Raw genomic sequence first — 26555 nt, forward strand, 5'->3', positions numbered from 1 at the left:
TATTTTCCATACCACACAAAGTGATCTTTTTGAAACACAGTGACCTAATCATGTAAGCATCTTACAAAAATAAACATTCACTGACTATGGGTGGGTGGGTAGGTGGGTGTGGGTGACAGAAATATATAGAGATTAATCAGTTATTTCATTTTCTCTCAGGATAATGAACCTGGCCCCTGTCTTGCCATACACACTTCCTGTCGCAGGGTTTTGGTGCCTTTTTTTCTCTCTTCCTGGAAACACACTCTTTCAGTTCTCTTTGTTAGTACCTACATATTCTTCAGAGAATTCTTTTCTGACCTCACTAAATCAAATTATTCTATAATTCACTGCTAGATACAACAAAATTCTCTGTCATAAGACTTATAATTTTACATTTATCTGGATAATTCATCTAACTCTTTTACTAAACTGTAGGCTCTTTGAGGGGAGGGTCCATGTTTGTTTTTGCTTACTATTGGATTGCTGACATGTAACAGTGCTAGATATATCCTACACACCTGTTTTAGTCAGCTTTGGCTATCATAACAAAATACCGTAGATTGGGTGGCTTAAACAACAGGCATTTGTTTCTGACAGTTCTGGAGACTAGGGAGTCCAAGATGCTGGCCAATTCTGGATCTGGTGAGCGCCCTTTTCCTGTCTTGCCGGTGGCTGTCATCTTGCTGGGTCCTCAGGGAGAGAGGGAGTGAGCTCCAGTGTCCTCCTCTTCTATAAGAACACTAATCCCATCATGGGTGCTCCACCTTCATGGCCTCATCTAAACCTAATTACCTCCTAATACTAATACATTGAAGGTTGGGGTTTCAATAAGAATTTTGAGGGGAGGGGACACAAATATCGAGTCCATAGCAACATCTCATAAGTATTTGCTGAATTTAAACATTAGAAATACAAGCAAAAGATGTAAATAAGAAGTTCACAAAAGTAGAAAATACAAATGCTAATAAACATTGTAATATTTTCAACTTTATGTGTAATCAGGAAATAAGTTAAAATAATAAGAAAATGTTTCATCCCATAATGTTGAAGAAATTTTAAAAGATTGATAATGTCAGGTGTGTGTTTGAGAACATGTCCATTAGGAATACATTATCAAATAAAAGTATCATGTAGCCATACTGTGGAATATTTTCAGCTATTAGAAGGGAAGCATTGCATTCTACTGCATTTTAAATAATCCCATTAATTTATGGTTTGCAAAAAGAGCCTCAAAGTGATGATGCATATATGTTTATATACACACATATAAATTTATAGCAAAGGTGCTGCAAAGATATTTGTCATACTGTTGATAGTGTTTATCTCTGGGAAGAGATCATGATAGTAGAAGAAGAGGTTTAAGGGAGGTCTTTCCTTTTTCTTTTTAACTCTGTGGACTTTTTTTTTTTTTTTTACTTTTTTATAATGAGAAGATTATGTAGTCTGTGAAAAAAATACAAATAACAGTTAAATTATTTAGGGACACAGAGAAAAACTGCCCATTATTTTACATATAGCAAAGGAAAATCAGGGATGCCGGAAGATCATGGTTTCATCTGGAACTACAAGCAGTTCCATATTGATGGAGTTTAAAGTGTGATACAGGAAAGAAGAGAAATGAGGCTGAAAAAGAATACAAAACCAGATTATTGAGGGTTGTGTGTGTTTTCTCCTACTATGGTACAACCATTCAAACTTTTTTATTTAGGAATTGACAACAGTTATGTTACATAGATGATTCTAGATGTGCAGTTGACCCATGAAAGTGATTGATAACCTTCTGTATCTGGATCCCTTCGGCAGGTTTGATGAAGCCTGTGGATACTTTCTCAGGATTGTGTTTTGGATGCATAAAACACAGAGCACAATGAAAACTAATTATATTGGATTTTATTTATCAAAATGTTAGAAAAACACTGGTTGTATAGCTATATATGTGCTTCTTTAGTAACACATTAAATAAAAAGGCCTAATGGTTGATCTCATAACTACTTTATGTTTTTAAATTTTCTTTTTCCTTTATTGATAGTTTTTAGAGAGAAAGGAAGTGAGAGGGAAAGAGAGATAGAAACATCAATGAGAGAGAACATCGATTTGCCGCCTCTTGCATGCCCCCCACTGGGTTCAGGCCCACATCCTGGGCACGTGTCCTGACTAGAAATAGAACCGGCAACCTCTTGGTGCATGGGTCGATGCTCAACCACTGAGCCACACCAGCCGGACAATCTCATAACTACTTTAATTTCAAAATAGTGATGAGCATGAAAAATATTTTAAGATATTTGCATCAGTGGAATGGTCTTCTGAATTCTGTCCATGGACCCCAAGTTAAGAACTATTGCTTATGGCATGAAACTGGGAGCATGGAGATCAGTTAGGAAACCAGTCATTATGGAGATAATGACAAATCTTAATGTAGACAGTCTGAAATGATCCTATGAAAGACTTTATAATTATTAAAAATCAGCCTTTTTTGGCCCCGCCAGGTGACTCGGTTGGCATGTTGTTTTGTACACTAAAAAGTTTGCAGGTTCAATTCCAGTCATGGCACATTACCTAGGTTGTAGGATTAATCTCTGGTTGGAGTGTGTTTGGGAGGCAACCAGTCACTATTTCTCTCCCCTCCTCTCTCTAAAATCAATAAAAATATCCTCAGGTGAGGGTTTTTGGTGTTTTTTTTTTTTTTGTATTAGTAAGACATTGTGTGTATATTATAGAAAAATTAGGAAATATAAATTAGAAAGAAAGTATACCCTGTGGTAGTTTTTTAAAACTTAAATAACACATAGCCTATCTTTATTCTTTTTTTTTTATTTTAAGATTTTTTTATTGATTTTTAGGGGGAGGGGCAAGAGAAACATCGATCAGCTGCCTCCTGCATGCCCCCTTCCAGAGATCAAACCCACAACCCCAGCATGTGCCCAGACCAGGAATCTAACCAACAACTTTTTGGTGTATGGGACAACACCCAGCCAACTGAGTCACACTGGGCAGGGCCCTGTCCTTGGTTTTTATTGCTGCTCTTACATAGTTTTCCTCATTGGCTATGCATTTAGTCTTATTTCAATGATATCGTCATTATTTAACTGTCTTCCATTTGATTTTGCAGGTTTTTGATTGGTCATGGAGCACATGTAGGAGCTGTTAACAGTGAAGGAGACACACCTTTAGATATTGCTGAGGAGGAGGCAATGGAAGAGCTACTTCAAAATGAAGTTAATCGGCAAGGTAATGTAAAAGCAGCCTGAATGGAAAAAATGTTTATAACTGTTTTAGAATGAACATGATACTTTTTAGTAAAATAATTATTGACATTGAAAGACAATTACAATTTGAGTGGGAGAAAAAAAAATCAACCAACCTAACATAAAGAATGATTCTATTTGAAAAATGTGTGTTTCTCCCCTCTACATCTTAGTATTTTTAAAGTTGAAAGACGTATCATAAGTAGTAGGGTCAGGCATAAAATTATATGTTAAATAAGAGCTTTGGAGCAAAATAAAACAGGCAAAAAGGGGAAGATGTACACAGGATAAATGTGACACATTGTAAATTTAAATAAAGCAGTCAAGAAGTTCTCACTAATAAGGTGGTATTTAAGCTAAGATCTGAATGAGGTGAGGGAATGAATCATGTGGTTATGGGGAAAGAACATTTCAGACACAGGGAACAACAAATGCAAAAATGAGAAGGTACCTGGTATATTCAAAGAAGCAGCAGCAAGTAGAGTAGTGTGACTGGAACAGGCAGAACAAGGAAAAGGCTGGAAGGCAATGAAGTCACAGAAGTAACAGTGAACCACATTACATAAGGCTTTATGGGCCATTGGACGGACTTTGGCTTTTAATCTGAGTGAACTAGGGAGCCAAGGGTTTGAAGTAGAGACATGACAGGATCTCTGGCTATTGTGTTGAGAACAGATTGTGGGACAGTAAGAAGAAAGTGGCAGAAGTTGGGTGGTGGTAAACAAAGTGATGAGAAGAGGTTGGCTTTTAGATATATTTTGAAGGTTTTGCTAAGAGGATTATTGGGGGGTTGAATGTAGGATATGTAAGGAAAAAGAAAGCAGGGCCCTGAGATTCTGAGATTTTTGGTTTGCGCAACTAGATGGGCAGTTTCAATTTGAGAGATGAATATTGCGGGAAAAGTAGATTTTATAGGCAAAGTTCAGGGATTCATTTTTTTTTTTATCCTCACTCAAGGATATATATATATTTTTTTCAATTATCTTCAGTTAGAGCGGGAGGGAGCGAGGGAGGAAGGGACAGAGAGAAACATTGAACTGAGAGAAACACATTGATTGGTTGCCACCCACACAACCCCAACCGGGGCAGGGGACGAACTGCAACCGAGGTACATGCTCTTAGTGGGAACCAAACCCGGGGCTCCCCAGTCCGTAGGCTGACGCTCTAACTGCTGACCCAAACTGGCCAGGGCTTTGGATTCATTTTTAAGACATGCGCTTTTTTTTAAACCTATTAGCTATACAAACAATTGAATATGTGAGTAGAGATAGGTACAGGCTCGAGATACAAATTTGGGAGGTATCGGTTTATAGATGAGAAGTGATTGCTTATGAGATGAGAAGTGATTGCTTATGTGTAGAGTTTATTTTAGGAGTGATATTTTTTCTAAAACTAATAATCATAGTACAACTTTGTGAATTTATTAAAAACCATTGAATTCTATGCTTTAAATGGTATATCTCAATAAAGCAGTTATTTTATATACAAAATATATATGTGTGTATGAAATTCAGCAATTCCTCTTCTGGGTATATACCCAAAGAATTAAAAGGAAAGTTTCAAAGAGATATTTGTACACCCATATTTTAACGACACTTCACAACAACCAAAATATGAAGGTAAACCAAGTGTCCATAAAGAGATGAATGAATAAACAAAATGTGCCATATACATACAATAGGATACTGCTCATTGTTAAGAAGGAAATTCTGACACATTCTACAGCATGGATGAACCTTGAGGGTATTATTTTAAATGAAATAAGCCACTCATAAAAAGACAAGTACTGTATGATTTCACTTACATGAGGTGTATCTCAAGTAGTCAGATTCATGGAGAGAGAAAAGTGGAATGATAAATGTCAGAAGCTGGGAGGAGATGGAAATGGAGACTTATTTAATGGCTAGAGCATTTCAGTTTTGCAAGATGAAGAGTTTTAGAGGTTGGTTTACACAATAGTGTAAATGTACTTAACACTGCTGAACCATATACTTGAAAATGGTTATTAAGATGACAAATTTTATGTTATGTGCATTTTACTACAATTAAAATTTTAAATATATATAAATAAAATTACCGTGTGTGATTTCCACTATATTTCATTGTGGCAGTGATTAAATGGGTATTTTCAGAGAGAAATGTGTTTTACTGAAGTTAAAGGATAAAGGAAAGGTATGAGTTTTGGTTTAGAGGAAGCTGAAGTGTGATTCATCAGGAATAGAAGCTAAGGCGTCCTTTTAAAGATTAGGAAAATTCATAATATCTTCTCAGCTGTTCCTGGAAAAGAGATTTTTATTTATTCGTTGGGATTATGAAAATTCATAATGACTACTCAGTTTAAAAAAAAATCCTAGGCACTAAATATTTAAATACCTAGATTTGAAGCATTATGAGAAGTAATTGAAGATACTAGAAGAAACAGGACAGATATTAGAAAAATTGTCTTAAACTAAAGCTTGAATTAGTACACAGAAGAGCTGTTAACAGCTATGCTCTAGGCAGGCCTTTGGAGTAATGGGATCTTCAGGACTTGAGGAAACTGGAAGGATACATATAATGCATCGCAAGCCAGAAAGAAGAGTACCTTATCTTCTATCTTACCCTGATGAGCACCCAGAGAGCTAACAGTTTTCTGTAAAACTGGCTAAAGTAAATCTTTTTATACTGTCTAACATTAGCAATTATTATGAACTAAGAAAGGCATGGAGATGTACTGAAAACTTCTTGCCTTTGGTTTCCTTTCATATAAAGGAAACTGTTAGCAATGCCAATTTGAATTATAATTATTCATTCAGTATTGATTAATGTGCCAGCAAATGTTCTGAGGGCTGGGTTTTGAAGGGGAAAAAAGAAGGCAATCTTTGTTCTTCAGAATTTCACAGTGGCAAATATATAAACAGAGCTTCACAGTGCAGTGTGCTATGTGTAAAATATAGATGAAAAGGAATTGGATATATAACATATGTGGAAAATTCATTAGAATTGTAATAGAGATAGAAAGTCAGGATGGAATTAGTAGGAGTTGGAGGTAAGGCCTAAAAAGATTGAGCTAAAGCCAGATAGTGAAGGACATGTATTGGGTAGGCATTAAACAGGTGCAACAAGATCTCAGTGAGAATTTGATTGGATTTGGTTTTTAGGAATAAAGTTGATGGCAGTTTGGAGGATGAATTCAAATTAGGGGCAGGTGAGCATGGTGACATGCCTTCTTTGGAGACTCTTAAATATTAGTCCAGGTGAAAGATGATAAGAGCCCAAACTATTACATTTAAAATGGGAAAGTAGGGCTGTCTTGAGGAAATATTAAGGTAAAATTAATACACTTTGTTGAAGAACTGAATGTGGAGATGAAAAACATCATTTGCTTCCTGAAGTTTCCAGTTTAAGAATTGATGACTGGATGAATTTATATGGGAAAATGTGGGACAAAGCAGGAAAAGATTTAGTAAGTACATGAGTTTGTTTGGGGATATATTGAGTTTGTAGTGGCTAAAGCATTTCTAGATGACAGTGTCCAGTGCACTGCTAGAACTTAGGAGATGTCATGGTGGAAAATGTTCATCTGAGAGAATAATACATGAGGGAGAATTCGGGAAATAGTGGATAAGATGACCCTGGAACTGCAAAGGGAAGAGCAAATACTAATAATAGTAGCTAACTCTTATTAAATGCTGATTATATGCCAGGCATTGAGCAAAGGGTTTTACATGCATTGTCTCATTTCATTTCATCCTCACAGCAATTTAAGAGGTTAATACTACTACTATTCCCATTTTACAGATGAGAAATTGAGGCTTAGTGATTTGCCCAAAGTCATACGAGTAAGAAGTTGTGCTGTAGTTCAGTCCCAAACAGTGTGATAGATATCTTGAGCCCACACTCTTCATCACTGTCCAAATATCAGTTTAATTTTGTTTTTTCTTACATAAGAGGTTTGGCTACATCTCAATCTAATATTTATTGTTTTTCAATAATAGTGACATGTTAATAGTCTAATCACTTTATTATATCATACCCAATTTAGTTTTAATATCTATTGTTTTCATTGTTTAAAAACCTTGCACTTACAGTAGGTGGATTAAAGACCAATTAAATGCATTTTAAAGTTTACTTTCTATTAAATCGTAAAGCAAGAAAAGAGAAGCAGAATCATAGACTTTTAGATCTCATAATGGTAGTTTACACCTTGGTGCTTACTCCTGATTAGCATACATCAGTTAGTTTAATCCTCACAACAACACTCTGAGATAGTCACTTTCATTACCCCTATCTTACAAATAAAGAAACTGAATATTAGCACAGATTAAATGTCTTGCCCAAGATAATACAACTAGTTAAGTGTAAATGCAGATCAGAGACTGAAACCCAGCAGTCTAATTTTAGTACTGTTCTCAAACCATTATACTAATATTCAAAGAATATATGGCTTTCTGAAGGTCACTAACTAGTTAAAGCACTGGAATTAGAAAACTAGTATTGTAATATTTAGTACAATAAGGTTTTTTTTGTGTGTGTGTTGTTGTTGTTTTTAATGAACTTAATAAGCAGGGTCTGATTTAATTCTAAGAATGAAAGAAGAGTTTTTCTAACTGGAGTTTCTTAAGCGTAAGAAATTTTCCTTTACATATACTTGAATTTTAAATTTGAGTTGTTTTGTTTTTATATAATTTATACAAAACTACTATTCAGAAGCAAAAAAGGGTAATTTTTTATAATTAGCTAAACATAGCATGAAATTAGATAAATCTGGAAGTAGGAAGTAGGTTGTTTTGGGGTTCTTTTTGTTTTTCTAGTTTCAAGTCTAGAGGTAATTTAGAATAGTAAAGGACAGTGAGACTCAGAATGAGAATGTTTAAGATGGTAAAGGCAAAAAAAAAGGATAAAGGTAATAAAGAGGTTCATGTTTTAAAAGACATGGTAAAAGAAAAAGCCTAAGGGGGAAAAATCAGTATGAGAAAAATCTTTCAGTAAAAAGGTAATTCTTAATGTATTCTATAAAGCAGCTTTATAATTCTTTTTTGAATAACATTAGAAGGCATCTTAAATGAGATGGGCTGGTTGGTTACCTTTTGGTCGGAAGTTTTTAATATATAAAATTGCTTTATCATGGAAATGGTGATACTTTTAAAATAAAGATTATAATAGGCTTTGTTCATTACATGTATATAGTACATGTAAAAGAATGTTTTTATAAAGCCTATTTAGGAAATCTTTATTGCAAGTTTCTTTCAAATGTGGTAATGAGATATTACCATCTTTAGTTTGAAGATGACTTTACCTGCACTTATGTAATCTTGGGATTTAAATATTTTTTTCACTCATGCTCTACTTTTTAAAAGTTGAGCTTCAGTTCAGCAGTTTAGCTGTGTCTTAAATAACTGGTAATTTGTTAGGCAGGCAAAATAAGGATACAATCCAGGTAGAGGATAAAGCTTGTAGAACAGCACATACATGATGGACTTGGGGACCCAGGCAGAGATCTAGATGGTTAGAACACTAGGTGAAGATAGAGGAGAAAGTCTAAAGACTAAAAAAGCATTGGGACCAGGTTATAAGAGGCTTTGTGTGCTAAATTAAAGAGCCTGAGCTTTGTCTTACTGCAGGTGAGCAACTTATTTAGAAAAATAAGAATATATTTTGATACAGCAAAACTTGTATGACATTGATGGGCGGAATGAATCGGAAGGGACTGAGGCTGAATGAGTTAAAAGCCAGTTGTAGTAGTAGCAGTAGTAGTCAAAGTTTGAGACAAGATATGAAATGAGAATGGTGATAGGCACCATCAAGAAGACAGTCTAGCCCTGGCCCGTTTGGCTCAGCGGTTGGGGCGTCGGCCTGCGGTTCAGAGAGACCCAAGTTCAGTTCCCGCTAAGGGCATTGCCTCGGTTGCAGTTTGTCTCCGGCCCTGGTTGGGTTGTGAGGGTGGCGGCCACTCAATGTGTCCCTTTCACATCGATGATTCTCTGATTCTCTCTCTCTCTCTCCCTCCCACTCTATCTGAACAAAAAATGGAAAAAATGTCCTCAGGTGAGGATTAAAAAAGAAGAAGAAGACAGTCTAGGAGATGGCAACTCAAAATCTGGTAATTAAAGGGAAGGATTAAGGATGTCTTTCACATTGCTGGCTAAGTGTCAGTACCTAGCATAGTAAATACAAGACAAAGAGCAAGAGGTTTGGCTGGGGAAAATTGAGTTAAGGCTTTAACATTGAGTTGAAGTACCCAGGGCATATTATTTTATTATATTAAATTATTTGCCTAGTCTTGACCTTTTTTCTGTTCTCCATACTCAGATATCCAATTGATATCTCCAATTAGATATCTACTAGGGCATCTCAAACTATATTTTTCATATTAAAAACTTAGTTTTCCAAATTTCTCAGGCTAAAAATCTCTGATTCATCCTTGACTTCTTTTTTCTCCTACATCCAAACTAACAACAAATTTTGTTGGTGTTACTTGAAGAACCCAAAATCTAACCCCTGCTAACTTCACTGCTACCACCCTGGTTTTAATAACCATAATCTTTTCCCTGAATTATTGCAATCGCTTTCAAATTAATACCTTAGTTTCTCCTCTTAACTTTTTAGTTTAAGCGATCCTCTTAAATTAAGTCAGTGTGTCACCCTGCTCATTGTAGATACCCTGGTTTTTCTAATCAAAAGATCATTCTAAGCGGCTTCTACCTTAGAGCCTACTACTACTTCCTTCTGCTTGACTGTTCTCCCATATTATAGTATGACTGTCACTCACTTCATTTCTTGCTCTAAATGTCACTTTATCAAAGAGACTGTTCTTTGCCCGGCTGGTGTGACTCAGTGGTTGAACATCGACCCATGCACCAAGAGGTCGCCGGTTTGATTCCCAGTCTGGGCACATGCCCAGGTTGTGGGCCCAATCCCCAGTGGGGGGCATGGAGGAGGTGGCCAATCGATGTTCTCTCTCATCGATGTTTCTCTATCTCTCTTTCCCTCTCCCTTCCTATCTCTCTAAATCAAAGAAAGAAAGAAATTATTTTTAAAAAAGACTGTTCTTTGCCAACACATATTAGAAAACCCTCTTTCTTATTACCCTCTGTCCTTTTACCTTGCTTCATTTTTCTTCACAGATGTATCATCTTCTGCCATATAAGTTTACTTCTATACCCATAACAACTTATAAAGTACCCAACGTATAGTAGGCACTCGGTACATATTGGATGGATGGATGGATGGATGGATGGATGGATGGATGGATGGATGGATGGATAGATAAAATCCTGAACAGATAATGGATACATGGATATGATTTATAAGAGATATCTTAACTGAGGAGATAATATGTGTGTGTGTTGTATGCGTATGATTGTTTCTTACTCATTTATTCATTATTTATTTAATTAACATTTACTTATTGATCCCTTTTACTTTGCATCGAGTATCCATCCACCTCATCCACACAGTGGGGATACAAGATTAAAAAAAACAGTAACTTTACCTTTAATATTTTTCTTTAGTAAGATTGTAATGCATTGTGGTATGTGCTATTTATTAAATAGCCACCCGATGAAGCCATAAGACATGAGCTCATTCATGAATGTCAGGATTATTTTTTCTATTTTACTTTTTTTCTCAGGATGCTGATCTCTTTGAAGGTACCTAGAGTATTCTGTTCCTTTTTGAATTCTCCCCACTCTTATTATCTCAACCTAGCACAGCACTAATAAATTCTTTTAAATTAATGAATACTTATATAACTTATTAAATTATAAAAATAATACTAGTGGTATGGCCAATGTAGTTATGTTGGAATAGGAAAGAGTTTGGTAGATAAATAATCTGTTTTTAAGGTCTGGTGAATTTTAGAAGACAGCACCTCCAAGTTGAAGTGTTCAGTAAACATTTGTACCTAATAGGATAGAGTTCAAAGAATTGGTAAAAGCTATAGATGGAAATTTGAGACTTAGTTATATTTGATTGATTTTTTAAAACATTGTTATCAAGAAATGATATACCTGGAAAAATACTCACTTTTTTTTTTTTTTTTAAAGGAATAATCAGAAAAGGTTAAAGGAGAGCCAAAATAATATTGTAGGGCAAAAACTAAATAACCAGTAGAGAAGGCTAATAAAATATCTACAATAATCTCACATTTTTCATTTAACCAGTTTGTTATAAGCAGCACATTTTTCAAAAATATAACTTCACTTTTAATTTTCATTTAAGTTTGAAATGTTTTAGATAATTTTATTGTCCAACATAGAAAGAACATTTTTGGTAAAGAAAAATAAAAACAATTTTCATTTTCTTAGGGGTTGATATAGAAGCAGCTCGAAAGGAAGAAGAACGGATAATGCTAAGAGATGCAAGACAGTGGCTAAATAGTGGCCATATAAATGATGTCCGACACGCAAAATCTGGAGGTACAGCACTTCATGTTGCAGCAGCTAAAGGCTATACAGAAGTTTTAAAGTAAGTATGTTTTTTACACTTGTTTTTGTACTTTGATTAGTTTTCTTTACTTCAGTGTTCCTTTTCTTAAGATACCTTGCAAACATTTGAAACAGCTTATAAAAGTTATTTAATGTTTGTTTACAGAAAGAAAAATTACTTTGAATATTATTGTCTTATTTCTAAAGCTCTTTCACTCTCAAATTTTTATTATTTTACAGTTAGTTGTTTCTTAGTTACAATTTTCCAATAAGTTAATAAGTATCAGACAACCATTATCTGTTACCTCTGGACCAATCAGTTAATACAGGGTCATTTTTAGGTTTCCAGATTGGCAAACTCTGGTTTCTAAAACTAAGAACAATGTCATATATTAATATATTTCTGTTTATATATTCTGAGAGCTTGGTTCCTATTGAATATTTATTAACATGTAATTTATCTAAAATAGTTTTGTTTTTTACTATGTGTACATTGGGACTCAAGTGCTATTAGTATAAAATTATATATCAAGCTGTAGCAAGTTAGACTGTATAGGGCTATATATTGATCAGCAAATTTTCTTGGAGCAGTTTATGTCATAGTAATTTTTGTTTGTTTGCTTGTTTACTTATGCAATGCAAAGGTGTTGGCAACTATGTGAAAAAAAATAATTTAGTACATAACTTTTGTTATGTGTGTGTGAAAGGAAATAAGACTGACCCCAGCAAATCTGCTGTACCCTTTATAGTGTTTTCGTTCCTCTTGGGTTTCTAATGTCATGGTCTTCTTATTCCCTATCCTCAATAAAAACAGTGAAGCAGTTTAAGTGTATCACCTATTTCCAAATTCCCTCCTTTTTTCAGTCCTTACTCACTTCAGTAATTTAAGCCTTCTCCTAGAGTAGTATAGTTAACTTCTAATTAGTTTCCTTGTCCCACCTGTTTCTCTCTAACGCAAAACTTTTCAAACTTTCAGACCCCATTAGCAGGTCATCAAATGAACTTAGTGACTCATCAATAGCATTTTTTAAAGAAAGAATTAGAATTATCAAAGAGGATTTCATATAGTAAGGCTAAATATGATTTGCTAAAACTCTTGTTTTTCTGTAAACATATACAAGTACTGGATTGCGCTGTAAAATAGATTCTAGACTACTTTCAAGTGGTCTTTATAATTAGATTATCCAGGCTCTTAAAATCCTTAATGAAGATTCTCAGTGGTGCCCTGGCCAGTTTGGCTCCGCGGTTAGAGAGTCGGCCTGTGGACCAAAGAGTCGCGGGTTTAATTCCAGCCAAGGGCACGTACCTGGGTTCGTCTCGGCCCTGGTCAGGGTTGTGAGGAAGGCAACCAATCAATGTCTCTTTCTCACTTGGATATTTCTCTCTCTCCCTCCTACCCCCCTCCCTTCCTTCCACTTTATTTAAAGATAAATGGAAAAAATATTCTCGTGTGAGGATTTTTTTTTTAAAGTATCTCAGTGGTAATCAGAATATATTTTTAGCCCTGGCCGGTTTGGCTCAGCCGTTAGAGCGTCGGCCTGTGGTCCTGAGAGACCCGGGTTCGGTTCCCGTTAATGGCTTGTACCTCGGTTGCAGTTTGTCCCCAGCCCCAGTTGGGGTCGTGTGGGTGGCAGCCAGTCTGTGTGTCTCTCTCACATCGATGTTTCTTTCTCTCTCTCTCTCTCTCTCTCTCTCTCTCTCTCTCTCTCCCCCTCCCACTCTTATCTGAACAAAATATCAAAAAATGTCCTCGGGTGAGGATAAAAAACAAACAAACAAACTAAGGTGCTATCATTTCTCCTAAGGCATGCATTATTCCATCTCTATATCCTTGAAGTTCTGTCATGATGTCTTAATACCTACTCTTGTTTCTGTCTAGATACCTTCATTCACCATCTCTTCAACGTGGAGGCACATTCTTTTGATCCTTTGACTCAGTTCAAGCCTCTTAAGCCTATGAAAAATAAAAGATCAACCTCATTCATAATAAGTGCAGATAAAGCTATAATCAATCACTACCATTTTTCATCTATCATAAAATGTTTGGCACCCTGTCTTGGCAAGATTGGGGGAAAGGACTCTTAACATTACGGGTGGAAGTATAAATAACAATTGAGCAGATTCTGTCAAAGTTACAGTTATTTGGCCTAGCAAGTCTACCTTTGGGAATTTTTTTAACGAATAATCTCACTCACATAGGAAGTAAGGTATGTGCTAACAGTGTTGTTTATAATAGGAGTAGGAGAATGGTTTATGAATGGTGAATGGTTGAATAAATTATGATACACTTTTACTTGAATATTCTGTAGCAGTTAAAACGCTACATATAGATATAGAAAGAGCACTGAGATGTATTGTTAAGTGTCAAAACCAAGAAGAAAAGTGTGCATAATTTTTGTTTATTTAATATCTTTTTATTGTATTTGCTATATATGCATAGAATGTCTCATAAGGATTCAATAAAAATTAGTATTATGATTATCTATAGGGCAGGGAAACTGATTAAAGGTCAGCAGCAGGAGAGGGAATGACTTCAATAGCTGTTCTTTTTTTATTTTTGAATCATGTGAATATATTATTTATGAAAATATATAAATAAAAATATATCTGAAATGAAAAAATAGAGAGTATCTTTTTCCAGTGTATTCTCCCCACTTACCACTCCCCCTCAAACACACAACCCCTTTCAATTGATTTTGATGCTTTTCAGTTCTATGCTCCCATTGCATCTCCACCATACAACCTATCTGTGAAGGTTGATTGTTGTTTTACTTGATATTTGTTCTCCATTAGAAACCATTTTAATATAATGAGTACTGTGTTATGTTTTTGAGTATCCTTGTATGGCCTGGTACATACAGAGAATCTTATATTCGGGAGTGGGAGGGAGAAATACATCTACCTTCCCGACTTTTTTCTTTCCAAATAGGCTCACAGGTACTTAAAATTTTATGTTGTTCAGGATATTTAGTATTATTATAGTTAATATTTTCCAATGGGGGGTATAGTTTATTATCTTACATCTCAGTATTATTTCTGTCTCTGTTATATAAAGTTTCTGATAATATATATATATTAATGGACATATTTTTATTTAAATATCTGGATTTATATATTTTAGCTGATCTTTAAAAGATTGATGGCTCTTAAAAATTGGTCTGCAGGCAGGTGACAAGCATGGAATGAGAATCATATGGGGGACTTATTAGAGATTTATAGGGCCCATCTCCTAATATGCTGCTTAATCCAGTAGGTCTGGGGTGGAGCTGGGCAATCTTTTTTTTTTTTTTTAACAAACTCTTCAGATGGTTCTGTTATGGAGCCAAAATTGGAACCAGCTGCTGTAGATATTATTAGGAAATAGGGAATCAGTACTTAAAAACATAAATAAATGAAGGGTATGTGTTAGCTATCACTACCACCTTCTGTAGGTAAAAAGAAGCCCTTCTCAAGCTCAACATCTTGGAAAGTAAGGTAAAGGTCATCAGATTTCCTGAGCTGTAAAGTATTTAGTGTTGCGCCTGTGTGTGTGGGGCTGTGCTATGTGCAATTTATAGACCCAGTCTTTGCTCTCTGTGAGCTTAATTTCTAAATAAAATAAAGGTTGATGTCAGTATACAGTTAGAAGGGCATACTAACATAATTTGTGCAACTCTTTGCATTGTATTAAAATGTATTCCTGTTTTCTAGCTTTGTTGATGATTGGATATCTGCTTTCTACTGCTGTGGAAAAGTAGAATGGACCCCCTTGGAATATTTGTTTTGCTTTACTTTGTTCCTAACAGTCAGATGTCATTTTCCTATGAAAATTTTCCATGTTAGATCATAAAGGTTTGCGAAAACTTTCACAAACTAGTTTCTCAACTATAAGGCAGCAAAAACACTACAGAGTAAGCTTGTTTGATCCAGGTATATTTTAAGAATACATTTCGCCTGAGATGATTTATCATATGGACACCTAAAGACTTCTCTGCAATAAATCAGTTTAACATACAGATTGATCCAGTAGTTTTTTATTTTTTTTTAATCTCACTTTGAAAAATTATAGGCTTTCCCTTGAAAATTTTAATTACAGGTCATATTAACAAGAATTAATCAGTGTTACACCAAACTATGAGACTTATAGTCATTAAGAATTAATTAAAGCTGAATGCATTATGGCAGTAACTCAAGCAAGATGCTCTTTGCCAGTGTTTTCTGAGAATTACTTTCTTTTGCCCTGTTTCATTGGGGGAGGGTGGAAGACAGGATTTGAACTATGGAATGGAAAGTATATTGCAAATTTTTGTTAACTCGCATGGTATAATGTTATCGATTACATTTGTTCATTTCTAGATTTTAATGATTATTTATCTAACTTACTGTAATTTCTTTAGACTTTTAATACAGGCAGGCTATGATGTTAATATTAAAGATTACGATGGCTGGACACCTCTTCATGCTGCAGCTCACTGGGGTAAAGAAGAAGCATGTCGAATATTAGTGGACAATCTGTGTGATATGGAGATGGTCAACAAAGTGGTAGGCCTTTTAAATGTATTTTAAATATTTTAACTTAGAAATGTAATTTTAGTCTTAAAAATAGTAAAATAATATAAATTATATAATTTTATTAAGTTTTATTAACTGTAAAACAATCTTTTATCAATCATTTGTTGATTTTTATTATTAAGTCTTTTTCAGCTACCTATGAAGTGGTTTTGGTCTTATTCTGCAAAGAATGAATTATTACTCTTTCAGTAATCATATTACCTTACATACAGAATAGATTTGGGTACTTTAGATGAAATTATATTCTTAAGAATTTATAACTTTAGTTCGGCTGGTGTGGCTCAGTGGTTGAGCATCGACCTATGCACCAAGAGGTCGCCGGTTCGACTCCTGGTCAGGACACATGCCCAGGTTGTGGGCCCGATCCCCAGTGGGGGACATGCAGGAGGTGGCCAGCCAATGGTCTCTCAAATCGATGTTTCTGTCTCTCTCTCTCCCTCTCACTTCCTCTCTCTCTAAAATCAATAAAGGGGAAAAAAAATAAAAACAAAAAAGAATTCATAACTTTAGAAAATTTTGTAACTCTATATGAATGTTTTCTTCTGTCGTTATATTTATGAGTTGGAACACATATAGAGATGTGTTTCTAATTCTATTAACTTGCTTATGCTTTTTAAATGACATGGATAGTAGAGTCTTATATCAGGTGAGATAAAGTTTTATGCCAAATAAGATCATTGAGATGCAACATCTAGTCTCCTAGTTTTGCAGATAAGGAAAGTGTAGTGAGGTAAATGATTTACTTTAATATCACCCAATATTAAGGGGTAGAGGGAGCAAATGCCATATAAGTGCTTTTCACAAAATCATGAACATATTCAAGTTATCAGATTCTTTGTTAGATTAGATTTTTCTTCTTTGCTCCCTTTCAAGAGTCATCAGTCACCAATAGTCTTACTAGTTGGTTCCCTCCCATTCAATGTCAGTAGATGATGAGGATCATTTACCAACAGTTGCAGAGCTTAAAACATGTTTCTTCTAAGAGCTTAATTATCCCTAATTTCCATTGAAAATCCCTTACATATTACATTTCATAGGCTAATGTAGTAAATTACTTAGCATAGGTTCCTAAAGTGATCTCATCTTTATTCAGATGGTTACATCTAATTCTATTGTGTCTATTAAATATGGGTTCTGGAACTGGTTACTCTAGTAACTGCATTTTGTAATTGGGGAGTCTGCCAAGGGAAGAGATATAATATACCATATGCCCATGATTTATAAGTATTTGGAGGTGTGGATAGTATTGCAGATTCATGTCCTAGTTGCTGACATAAAGAGATAAAGAAGACCTCTGAACTTTGTTCTTTCTGGGTTGTTTCAAATATATGTATATATATATATATATATATATATATACATATATATATATATATATATATATATGAAATGTGCAGGCAAGAAAGTCACAGGAAGTGGTGAAAATCTTTAGGAAAGTCAGGAGAAAAAACTGAGCCCTGGCCGGTTTGGCTCAGCTGTTAGAGCATCATCCTGCAGACCAATGAGTCCTGAGTTCAACTCCGGCCAAGGGCTTGTACCTCAGTTGTGGTTCATTCCCACCCATGGTTGGATTGTGCGGGAGGCAACCAGTCACTGTGTCACTCTCAGGTCGATGTTCTCTCTCTCCCCCTCCCCTGTCTTTCCCTCTCTTTCTACTTGAAGATAAAAAAACTAAAAAATAAATTTAAAAAACTTTCAAAAAAAAAAACTGGGAATGATCCACCTGTAAGTTTAGGTTTGTGCTTATGAATAATTGTCTTCTATCTAAATTTTTATTAAAAGTTTTCATAATTTGCTGTGTCTATTTTTTAAATTATAACAGTTTTCTGTTTCATAATCAGCATTAGAAGGTGAATGAATGTTAATACTATTTAATTTTAACTTAAAGACCAGCTAATTTTAGCTTGCCAATTTACATTCTCCTGTGTAGAAATTCCCACCAGCAGTTGGGATTTTTCTGAAGAAATTAGTGAATCAATACCTGTTACCTTCTGATCTCTGTTCTGCATTCCTGTTTCCCAAATAGTGCCCCCGACAGGCCACTTGTCCATTGTCATGGGCAGTGTCGATATTGGTTTATTCCGTAATAGCAGCCAACAGATAAAGACCAGAAGAGAGAAGCTTATTACTTGAAATGGTTTTCCAAAAAGATTATATCACTTCCTACTTTAAACATATTGTTTTGCTAATGAAACACATAATACATAGTATGTATGAGAAAAAGATTATTTTATCTTGCATGTATTCTATCATTGTCTAACTCCTATGCCATACAATTTATAATTATGCTCTAGGTAAAAAAACAACATATGAAACCATTTTGGCCCTGGCCAATGTGGCTTCAGTTGGTTGAGCATCGTCCCATGCAAAGAAGGATCATGGGTTCGATTTTCTGTCAGAGCATATACAGGAGGCAACCAATTGGTGTTTCTCTCTTCCTCTCCCCATTTCTCTCTAAAATCAATAAAAAAACATTTTAAAAAAATCATTTTGCTTTATCTTTTGTTTCTATATTACTGTATTAGCAATTCCTTGGGTCACCCTGTATTTTAATACCTATCTTCTCGTTTTATCAATTTAATGCATCTTTATATGATCTTAAAAGAATTGTGCTTCATAATTCCTTAGAATTTTTTTGGTTTTCAACTTGTTTTAGGACAATGCTATCCTTTAACAACCATATGAAGTTGTTATCTGAATTTTGCAGATTCAGGGACATTATTAGAGAAGTCTAGTAATTTTCATAAAGCCCTAATAATTGTTTCCTTTTAGCAAATTAAGTTTTTCTGCCATTTTTCTTAGTTTTTGAGTTCTCGTATGTTTTATTTTTCCTGATACTAACTCATAAGTTGTAAAAATATGGTTTAAAATTTTTTTCTTTTAACATATCAAGATTTTATAACAAGGGGCTATATAATATACATAGGATTTTAAAGACTTGTAGCATAAATATATCTGATACCCAAATGCAAGCCCTTTTTTTTTTTTTTTTTGAGAAGTACATTCTATAGTAATGGAAGATATTTTTATGAGGCTTTTAATTTTTATAATTTTGCCTATATGACTTAGGTTGTCTGTTTTCATTGGCTGCATTTTAAAGTAACATGTCATACTTCATGTTCAATCAAAACAAGTTAGTCTTAATTGTGTAAGCCTGCCTATATGAATTTATCTTGTCATTTGATACTTTCTTCATTCAGTACTTGTAGATTGAAGTTTTTTACTATATATATTTTTTATATGATATCAAGAAGTGTAGTTAAGGTACTTTCAGAGTTTAGATAAATTCTTTACTAATAGAGAACATAATTTGGGGAAATGTACAATATAGAAAATGTAATAAATCATATCATAAAAGCTTGAAAGTTTTTCTACATAAAAATAGGGGAAATGTGCTAACATTATAGTAGTATTTAGAAATTTTAGTCTTGTTTCTTTAACTTATTTGCAAACTCTAAACACATTTGCTGTCATTTTAACTTATGATAAATTATGTAATACAGATTTTAAATAGAAAGATTTTTATTTTGTTTTCTTAACTAATTAAAATAATTGTTTTACTAGAATGTGCCTACATATTGGCTCTTTAAAAATATTAAATAAGGTGCCTTTGTAGTTGGAATTTTTTCTAAATGCAGTATTGCAATCATTAATAGACAACTTTTTAGCTTCATAGCTGTCATTATAAAGATTTAAATGAATAACAAAATTGCTGTTGTTATTAATGAACACACGGATTCTTTTTCCTGATTCTATCAGAGCTTATTCTTATTTTCTGTAAAGACAGTGGAGCAATAGAGACATAGATTCTGTTTCCACTTTCCCTTCATTACCTGCATGACCTTGGCCAAATACCATACACTCAGAGCCTAGGTTTCCTCATATGTATAATGGGAATCATAATAATGCTTGTCCTGCCTATTTCACTGGTTGTAAAGATAAAGAGAGATCATACCTGCAAAAGCAATTGAATTAGAACAAGTGAGAAGGTATGAAGAAAACTGCAACTAAACAATGGCTCTAGGGTGGCTCTAGTAATTTACATATGTATTGAACAGACTTTTTTGAAGATAGTTTTCTCGATTGATAAAAGTTTTATTTTCTCATACCTCAGCATTGTACCTTCTTCAATAATTTCATGGTTGCTTTGAGTGACTTTTATATGCTCTACTTAGTTAGTACCCCATTAATAAGCATAGTAGCCTTATTATAGTGACAGCTGGATAGGCTTCATAACCATCCTATAGTGATTGTTTCAAGAGCGTGGTTAAGTTATTGAGTTAAGTTAATTGGTGTGCTTTTTTGAAATTAGAAACTTTTCTGTGTTTATAGCCTACATTTTACTCTAGTTTTTATTCTCTATCAGCTGCTGTTTGCGGAGTAGACTCGTTTATTAAGGGAGAAAGTAAAAAGAAAGGTTAGTAAGGTGATCCTGTTTCTTATTCTTATAAAGGAAAATTCCTCAGTTATTAAAATAACTGCATTGCCTTTAATTGCTGCTAAAATTTTATTATAGTTTTTTTAAATGTTCAAGGTATAGTATTTTATTTGTGAAAAGGGTTGATAAATGCTTAGCAAGTATAGCATTTGTAACATTATAGAACTAATCATACAAAGAGAGTATGATAAATAGCAAAACTGGGATTAAGATGTATTACTAATCTAAAATTCACTTTCTAATTCTGAGCCCATTATTTTGTCTATAAACCATTTTTTCTTTAGGAATTTAATTCTTAGCATTTAACACTCAAGTTGGAAATGGGGTTAAAAGGTTTATTAAAGCTAAAATTTTTGGACTACATGCGAAGGATAGATTGCCTTTGAATTTCCTACTGGGAAGACTTTCTGACAAGAGAAGTCAGATATAAAAGTGTTTTTGAATATTGTAAATTTTATTTTATTTATTCATTTTTTGTTAATCCACCTGAGGTCATTTTTTCATTGATTTTTAGATAGAGTGGAAGGGAGGGAGAGGGAGAGGGAGAGAGAGAAAAATCACCGTGAGAGAGACACATTGATTGGTTGCCTCCCACACAACCCCAGTCGGGGATGGAACCTGCAGCCCAGGTATGTGCCCTTGACTGGGAATCAAATCTGAGACCCTTTGGTCCACAGGCTGTTGCTCTAATCGCTGAGCCAAATCGGCCAGGGCAGAATCTTGTAAATTTTAAATACATACATTCCCCTATCTTGATAAAGAAGCATTTTATGTACTTTTAAGATATATGTTCTAGATCATAACTTTTATTTTATAAATAAACAATGGAAAAACTATCTGAAATATTGAGTAGCATATATATATATCTCTCTATCGATATCTATATCTATATATATCACTTTATAGTGTTGGGAAATGTAATTCCTAACTAAGTAGATGTCAACATCCTGATATTGGAATAGAATTGAGGGTTGTAGTTTTGTTTGTTTTTTTTAAATGGGAGGATTTCTGTGATTTTTAAAAGTCATTATTATCTACCCATCTGGCTTTGTTGTGGATATGAGACATCTGTTGTGAAAGACATTTGAATTTCCTTTCAAAGTGATTTCTAGTTGAAAGAAGTTCAATGTTTTCTGAGAAAGGGTGTACTATGGCTAACATATAGGGTAGAATATATTATAAATAATGAACTTTTTGGCATTTTGGAAATTTGTACCAGTTAGGGTTATTATAAGGACAAATGCAGGCAGCAGGAAAAATCCTTCCTATATTTGGTCAACAACTCTTAAATTTTCTTTTCCACACTGAATAAAAATAGATTGACAGATATTCATCTGGATTAATTTTTGAAACTAAGCCATACCTGTGGCAGGCTGGACTTTAAGCAGTTTAGAAATACATATTTTAATTTTATTACTCTAAGAATTTAGTTAGTTTGTATAGAGATCAGAAAGTAATAAGGCCTCCAAAGGTTAAACATATGGTAACTACCACATGACTCAGTAATTCCACTCATAAGCTATACACCCAAGAAAATGAAAACAGATGCCTAAACAAAAACTTGTAACCAAATGTTCACAGTAGTATTATGTATTATATGTAGCAGAAAGCAAAAGCAAATGTGGTGTGTCATGCAATGGAATATCATTCAGAGATTAAAAGACATGGCCCTGGCCAGTTTGGCTCAGCGGTTAGAGCGTCAGCCTGCGGTCCAGAGAGACCCGGGTTCGGTTCCCGCTAAGGGCATGTACCTCGGTTGCAGTTTGTCCCCGGCCCTGGTTGGTCGTGCGGGTGGCAGCCACTCGATGTGTCCCTTCACGTCGATGTTTCTCTCTCTCTCTCCCTTCCTCTCTCTCCCTCCCACTCTATCTGTACAAAAAATGGAAAAATATCCTCAGGTGAGGATTAAAAAAAAAAAAGACATGAAGTAGTGACACATGCTACAACATGGATGAACCTTGAAAATATTATGCAAAGTGAAAAAAGCCGATCACAAAGGATCACTTATTGCATGATTCCATTTATATGAAATTCCCAGAATAGGCAAATCCATAGTAACAAAGTAGATTCGTGGTTGCCTCAGGTTAGGGTCAATCGATAAGTGGGAAGGTGACTGCTAATGGGGATGTCATTTCTTTTTGGGGTGATCAAAATGTTCTAAAGTTGATAGTTGTAAATCTGAATATACTAAAAAAGCATTTCATTGTATACTTTAAGTGGGTGATTTGTATGATATGTGAATTATATCTCAATAAAGGTGTTATAAAAAAAAAAAAAACCAGGGGAAGTGTATGAGCTACTTCTCTCACACATGGATTTCGCATATATCTCCTTTGAGTCATATATAATATGTTTTTATTTTGTTAATCATAGAATAGGTATCTAACTTCTTCTATATAATCATATAGAATCACCAAAGACATTTTATAATTTATTGACTTTTTACCATTACCACCCCCCTTGTTTCCTATCTAGGGCCAGACAGCCTTTGATGTAGCAGATGAAGACATTTTAGGATATTTAGAAGAGTTGCAAAAGAAACAAAATCTGGTATGTTTGATGACTGTAAAAATAGTCTACATTAGTGAATTCTCTTTATAGCTTTGAATTTCAGACAGGTAAAGAAAATATTCTTGTGCTGTTTTATACTTTTTGGCCATCAAACTAAAATGCCAGTGAAAGAGAATAAAGGAGTCATAGTGTTTTGCCTGCATGTTGCTTATCCCATTTTTCTAAACTCCCCTTCACAAAATGAATACTTCTGTAAGGTGTATGTCCAGAAGAATAACATGTTGTTCTAATTTCATAAAGTTTGCTTAGAAAGTAGAGGTTATAAACTCTCAGATTTCTCGTAGCAGACCCTGGATAAAGCAAGGGGGTGATGTAACTAGGAAACAAATTTTTAAGTAAAATATTACCAGACGTCTAAGTGGTGATTGGACCCAAACTTTTTAGTGAAAAGGATCTAAAAGAATTCAATACTCCTTCATGGAATTTTTTAACTATCTAATCTTTTTTATTGTTTATCCAAACCCTTTTCTTTTAGGTATAACTTAAATATTTTCTTTGCTTAATTTTGTTTTTGTTTAGTCTTTGGGAAACAACTTTGCTTTATTTTAAATTTTGTTTTTTACTAATTAATATTATTTTAATAGTACTCTTATTTTCCTTTGCATAACTTTTATAAAGCTCCACAGTGAAAAACGGGAGAAGAAATCTCCACTAATTGAATCAACGGCCAATATGGACAATAATCAGTCACAGAAGACCTTTAAAAAGTAAGTAAAATATTAAAGTAGGTTTTGTTATTGTTATGAATGAGTTGACATGATGGCCACAGGCATCATCTGAAAGCTATTTTCCTTTCACAGCAAAGAGACACTGATTATTGAGCCAGAGAAAAATGCATCTCGTATTGAATCTCTGGAACAAGAAAAGGTTGATGATGAAGAAGAAGGAAAGAAAGATGAATCTAGCTGCTCTAGTGAAGAAGATGAGGAAGATGACTCAGAATCAGAAGCTGAAACAGGTAAAATTTGAAGGATAAAAGAATGTTCAATGATTTTTGATTCAGTGTTACTTAAGATGAGATCAGGCTTTAATTTTGAAACTTTTCAGACTGATTGGCTACTTGTTTGGATACCTACCAGACCAGTAATTTACCTTTCAGGGAATACAGATGTGATTTTTTTTGTTTTCCAATGACTTGGAGGCTCTTGTTCACCTCTGTCTCTTTCCAACCTTTTTAGGTTTGAAGGTGAAGAGACTTCTAAGTCTCCCTTAGGATGGTGTAGATAAGGTGTTAATGTAGATAAGGTCTTGCAACAGCAATTCAAGAATGTTCATGCTGTTTTCTGAGGCCCTGAAGTCCAGAAGCAGGTCCCAGCAGCATCCCAAATATTACCTAAGAAATAGTAAAATTTTAGAAAATTGGGTATGAATCAAGGTACTTTCTTGTGAGGGTGTAGAGGAATTTACTTTGAGATATTTTAAAGATACAGAAAAGTATAATAAACTTTCGTATTCTAACTACAAGACTTAATAGCTGTTAACATTTAGCTATATTTACTTTAAAATTTTCTTTTAATGAAATTAAAACATTACAATTGTCTTCTTTTTTATTATTTTTTATTCCTCACCCGAGAATATTTTTCTATTTATCATCAGATAGAATGGAAGGAGGGAGGGAGAAAGAAAGAGAGAGAGAAACATTGATGTGTTAGAGCCACATCAACTGACTGGTTGCCTCCCACATAACCCGCCCAGGGCCGAGGACGAACCGCAACTGAGGTACGTGCCCTTGACCAGAATCGAACCCATGACTCATTGGTCTGTGGGCCGACGCTCTAACCACTGAGCCAAACCAGCTAGGGCTACAGTTGTCTTCTTTTTTTTATTTATCCTTACCCAAGGACATTTCTGCATTTATCCTCAGACAGAGCAGGAGGGAGAAAGGGGGGAAGAGAGAGAGAAACATCGATGCGAGAGAGACATATCGAGTGGTTACCACCCATACAACCCCAGGCCGGGACAAACTGCAACCGAGGTACGTGCCCTTAGCAGGAACCGAACCCGGGACTCTACAGTCCACAGGCCAAAACTCTAACCGCTGAGCCAAACCGGCCAGGGCTACAGTTGTCTTCTTTATACCCTAGTCTACTTCCCTTTCCTTTCTTTCCTAAGTCAATCACCAGCATGAGTTTTTTCTGTAATCTTCTAGTCTATTTTTATATTTTTATCTTACATGTACATTCAGAAATAATACATAGTAATTATAAGGTTTTGTTTTTATTTTTATACCCTAGAAATTGTTAGACAACTTGCTTTTTTCTGCTCAAAAGTTGTATTTTTTAGATTTGTTTGTATCTCGTCTTTACATAACTTACCTCTTTAGTTGTCTGTATAATATTCATTAGTACATCCATTTCCCTTTTGATAAATATTTACTTTATTCCCAGTTGTTGCAAATAATGCTGCAGTGATTCTTTGTGTAATTGCATCCTTGTGTAAAAGTTCAAGAGATTTTCTAATATACTTTAAAATTGACTTATTAGTCACGTTTCCTTTTTATTTTATTTTGTTAATTTAATTTAAATTTATATAGGATCATGTAGGTTTCAAGTGTATATTTCATTGTTGCAAGCACTGTATATTGCACTGTGTGCACACTACCCTAAGTCAGATAGTCTTCTGTCGCCATCTTCCATTACCATGTAGTCATCACAATTTCAGTTTTTATAAATGCTACCAAATTGCTTTACCAACAGTGCCATAACAATTTACATTATTTTCCTTTATATTATCAAGAACATTGTTTCTGCATTATTTCCTCTCATCCACGTTTTTATAGATTTTACCAAATTGCTTTTATTTACTTATTTATTTTCTCCTAATATGTTTTATTGATTTTTTTAGAGAGAAAGGAGAGGAGAGGGAGTAGAAACATCATTGTGAGAGAGATACATTGATCAGCTGCCTCCTGAACAACCCCCACTGGGAATCGAGCCTGCAACCTGGGCATGTGCCCCGATAAATAGAACGAGGACCTCTCAGTCCATGGGATGACACTCAATCCACTGAGCCACAACGGCCCGGCCCAAATTGCTTTTATTAACATTTATTTTCTTATTCTATATTAGTTAATCACTCAAAACTTCTGAACAGCATGAGATTCCAGTATTGCCATTTCTGAATTGCATAATCAATTGTTTTAACATAACTTTCTCAGAAAAAAATTCACCATTTCTAATAAGATTTTTGTTCAATGAAAAAACCTGTCATCGCTATCAAAACCAGTTTGGTGGTCATTGGTAAACACAAAATGGAGCCCTAGAATTCCTTGGACTATCTATATGTCCTCTAGAAACAACAGTAACAGTTTTGAGTCATTTTATTTTTATTCAGCAAAATATTTTATATAAAAATATGTGA

General features: G+C 34.4%; 1 protein-coding gene across 6 annotated transcripts in view; it reads left to right on the forward strand.

Annotated features, from left to right (window-relative positions):
* PPP1R12A (protein phosphatase 1 regulatory subunit 12A) overlaps window positions 1-26555 on the forward strand; it is a 160112-nt gene that overhangs the window by 81888 nt on the left and 51669 nt on the right. For all 6 annotated transcript variants that reach the window (XR_004958268.1, XM_036250853.1, XM_036250854.1 and 3 more), the window contains exons 3-8: window positions 3092-3210; window positions 11516-11675; window positions 16012-16156; window positions 23100-23174; window positions 23814-23902; window positions 23996-24153. Coding sequence is in view for 5 of the 6 variants with exons in the window: in XM_036250853.1 (XP_036106746.1) it covers window positions 3092-3210; window positions 11516-11675; window positions 16012-16156; window positions 23100-23174; window positions 23814-23902; window positions 23996-24153 (746 nt within the window). In the remaining variant the exon portion in view is untranslated. The remainder of the gene's footprint in view (window positions 1-3091; window positions 3211-11515; window positions 11676-16011; window positions 16157-23099; window positions 23175-23813; window positions 23903-23995; window positions 24154-26555) is intronic.

The sequence above is a fragment of the Molossus molossus genome, unplaced genomic scaffold, assembly GCF_014108415.1.
Source record: "Molossus molossus isolate mMolMol1 unplaced genomic scaffold, mMolMol1.p scaffold_m16_p_10, whole genome shotgun sequence".
In the NCBI taxonomy this organism is placed as follows: domain Eukaryota; kingdom Metazoa; phylum Chordata; class Mammalia; order Chiroptera; family Molossidae; genus Molossus; species Molossus molossus.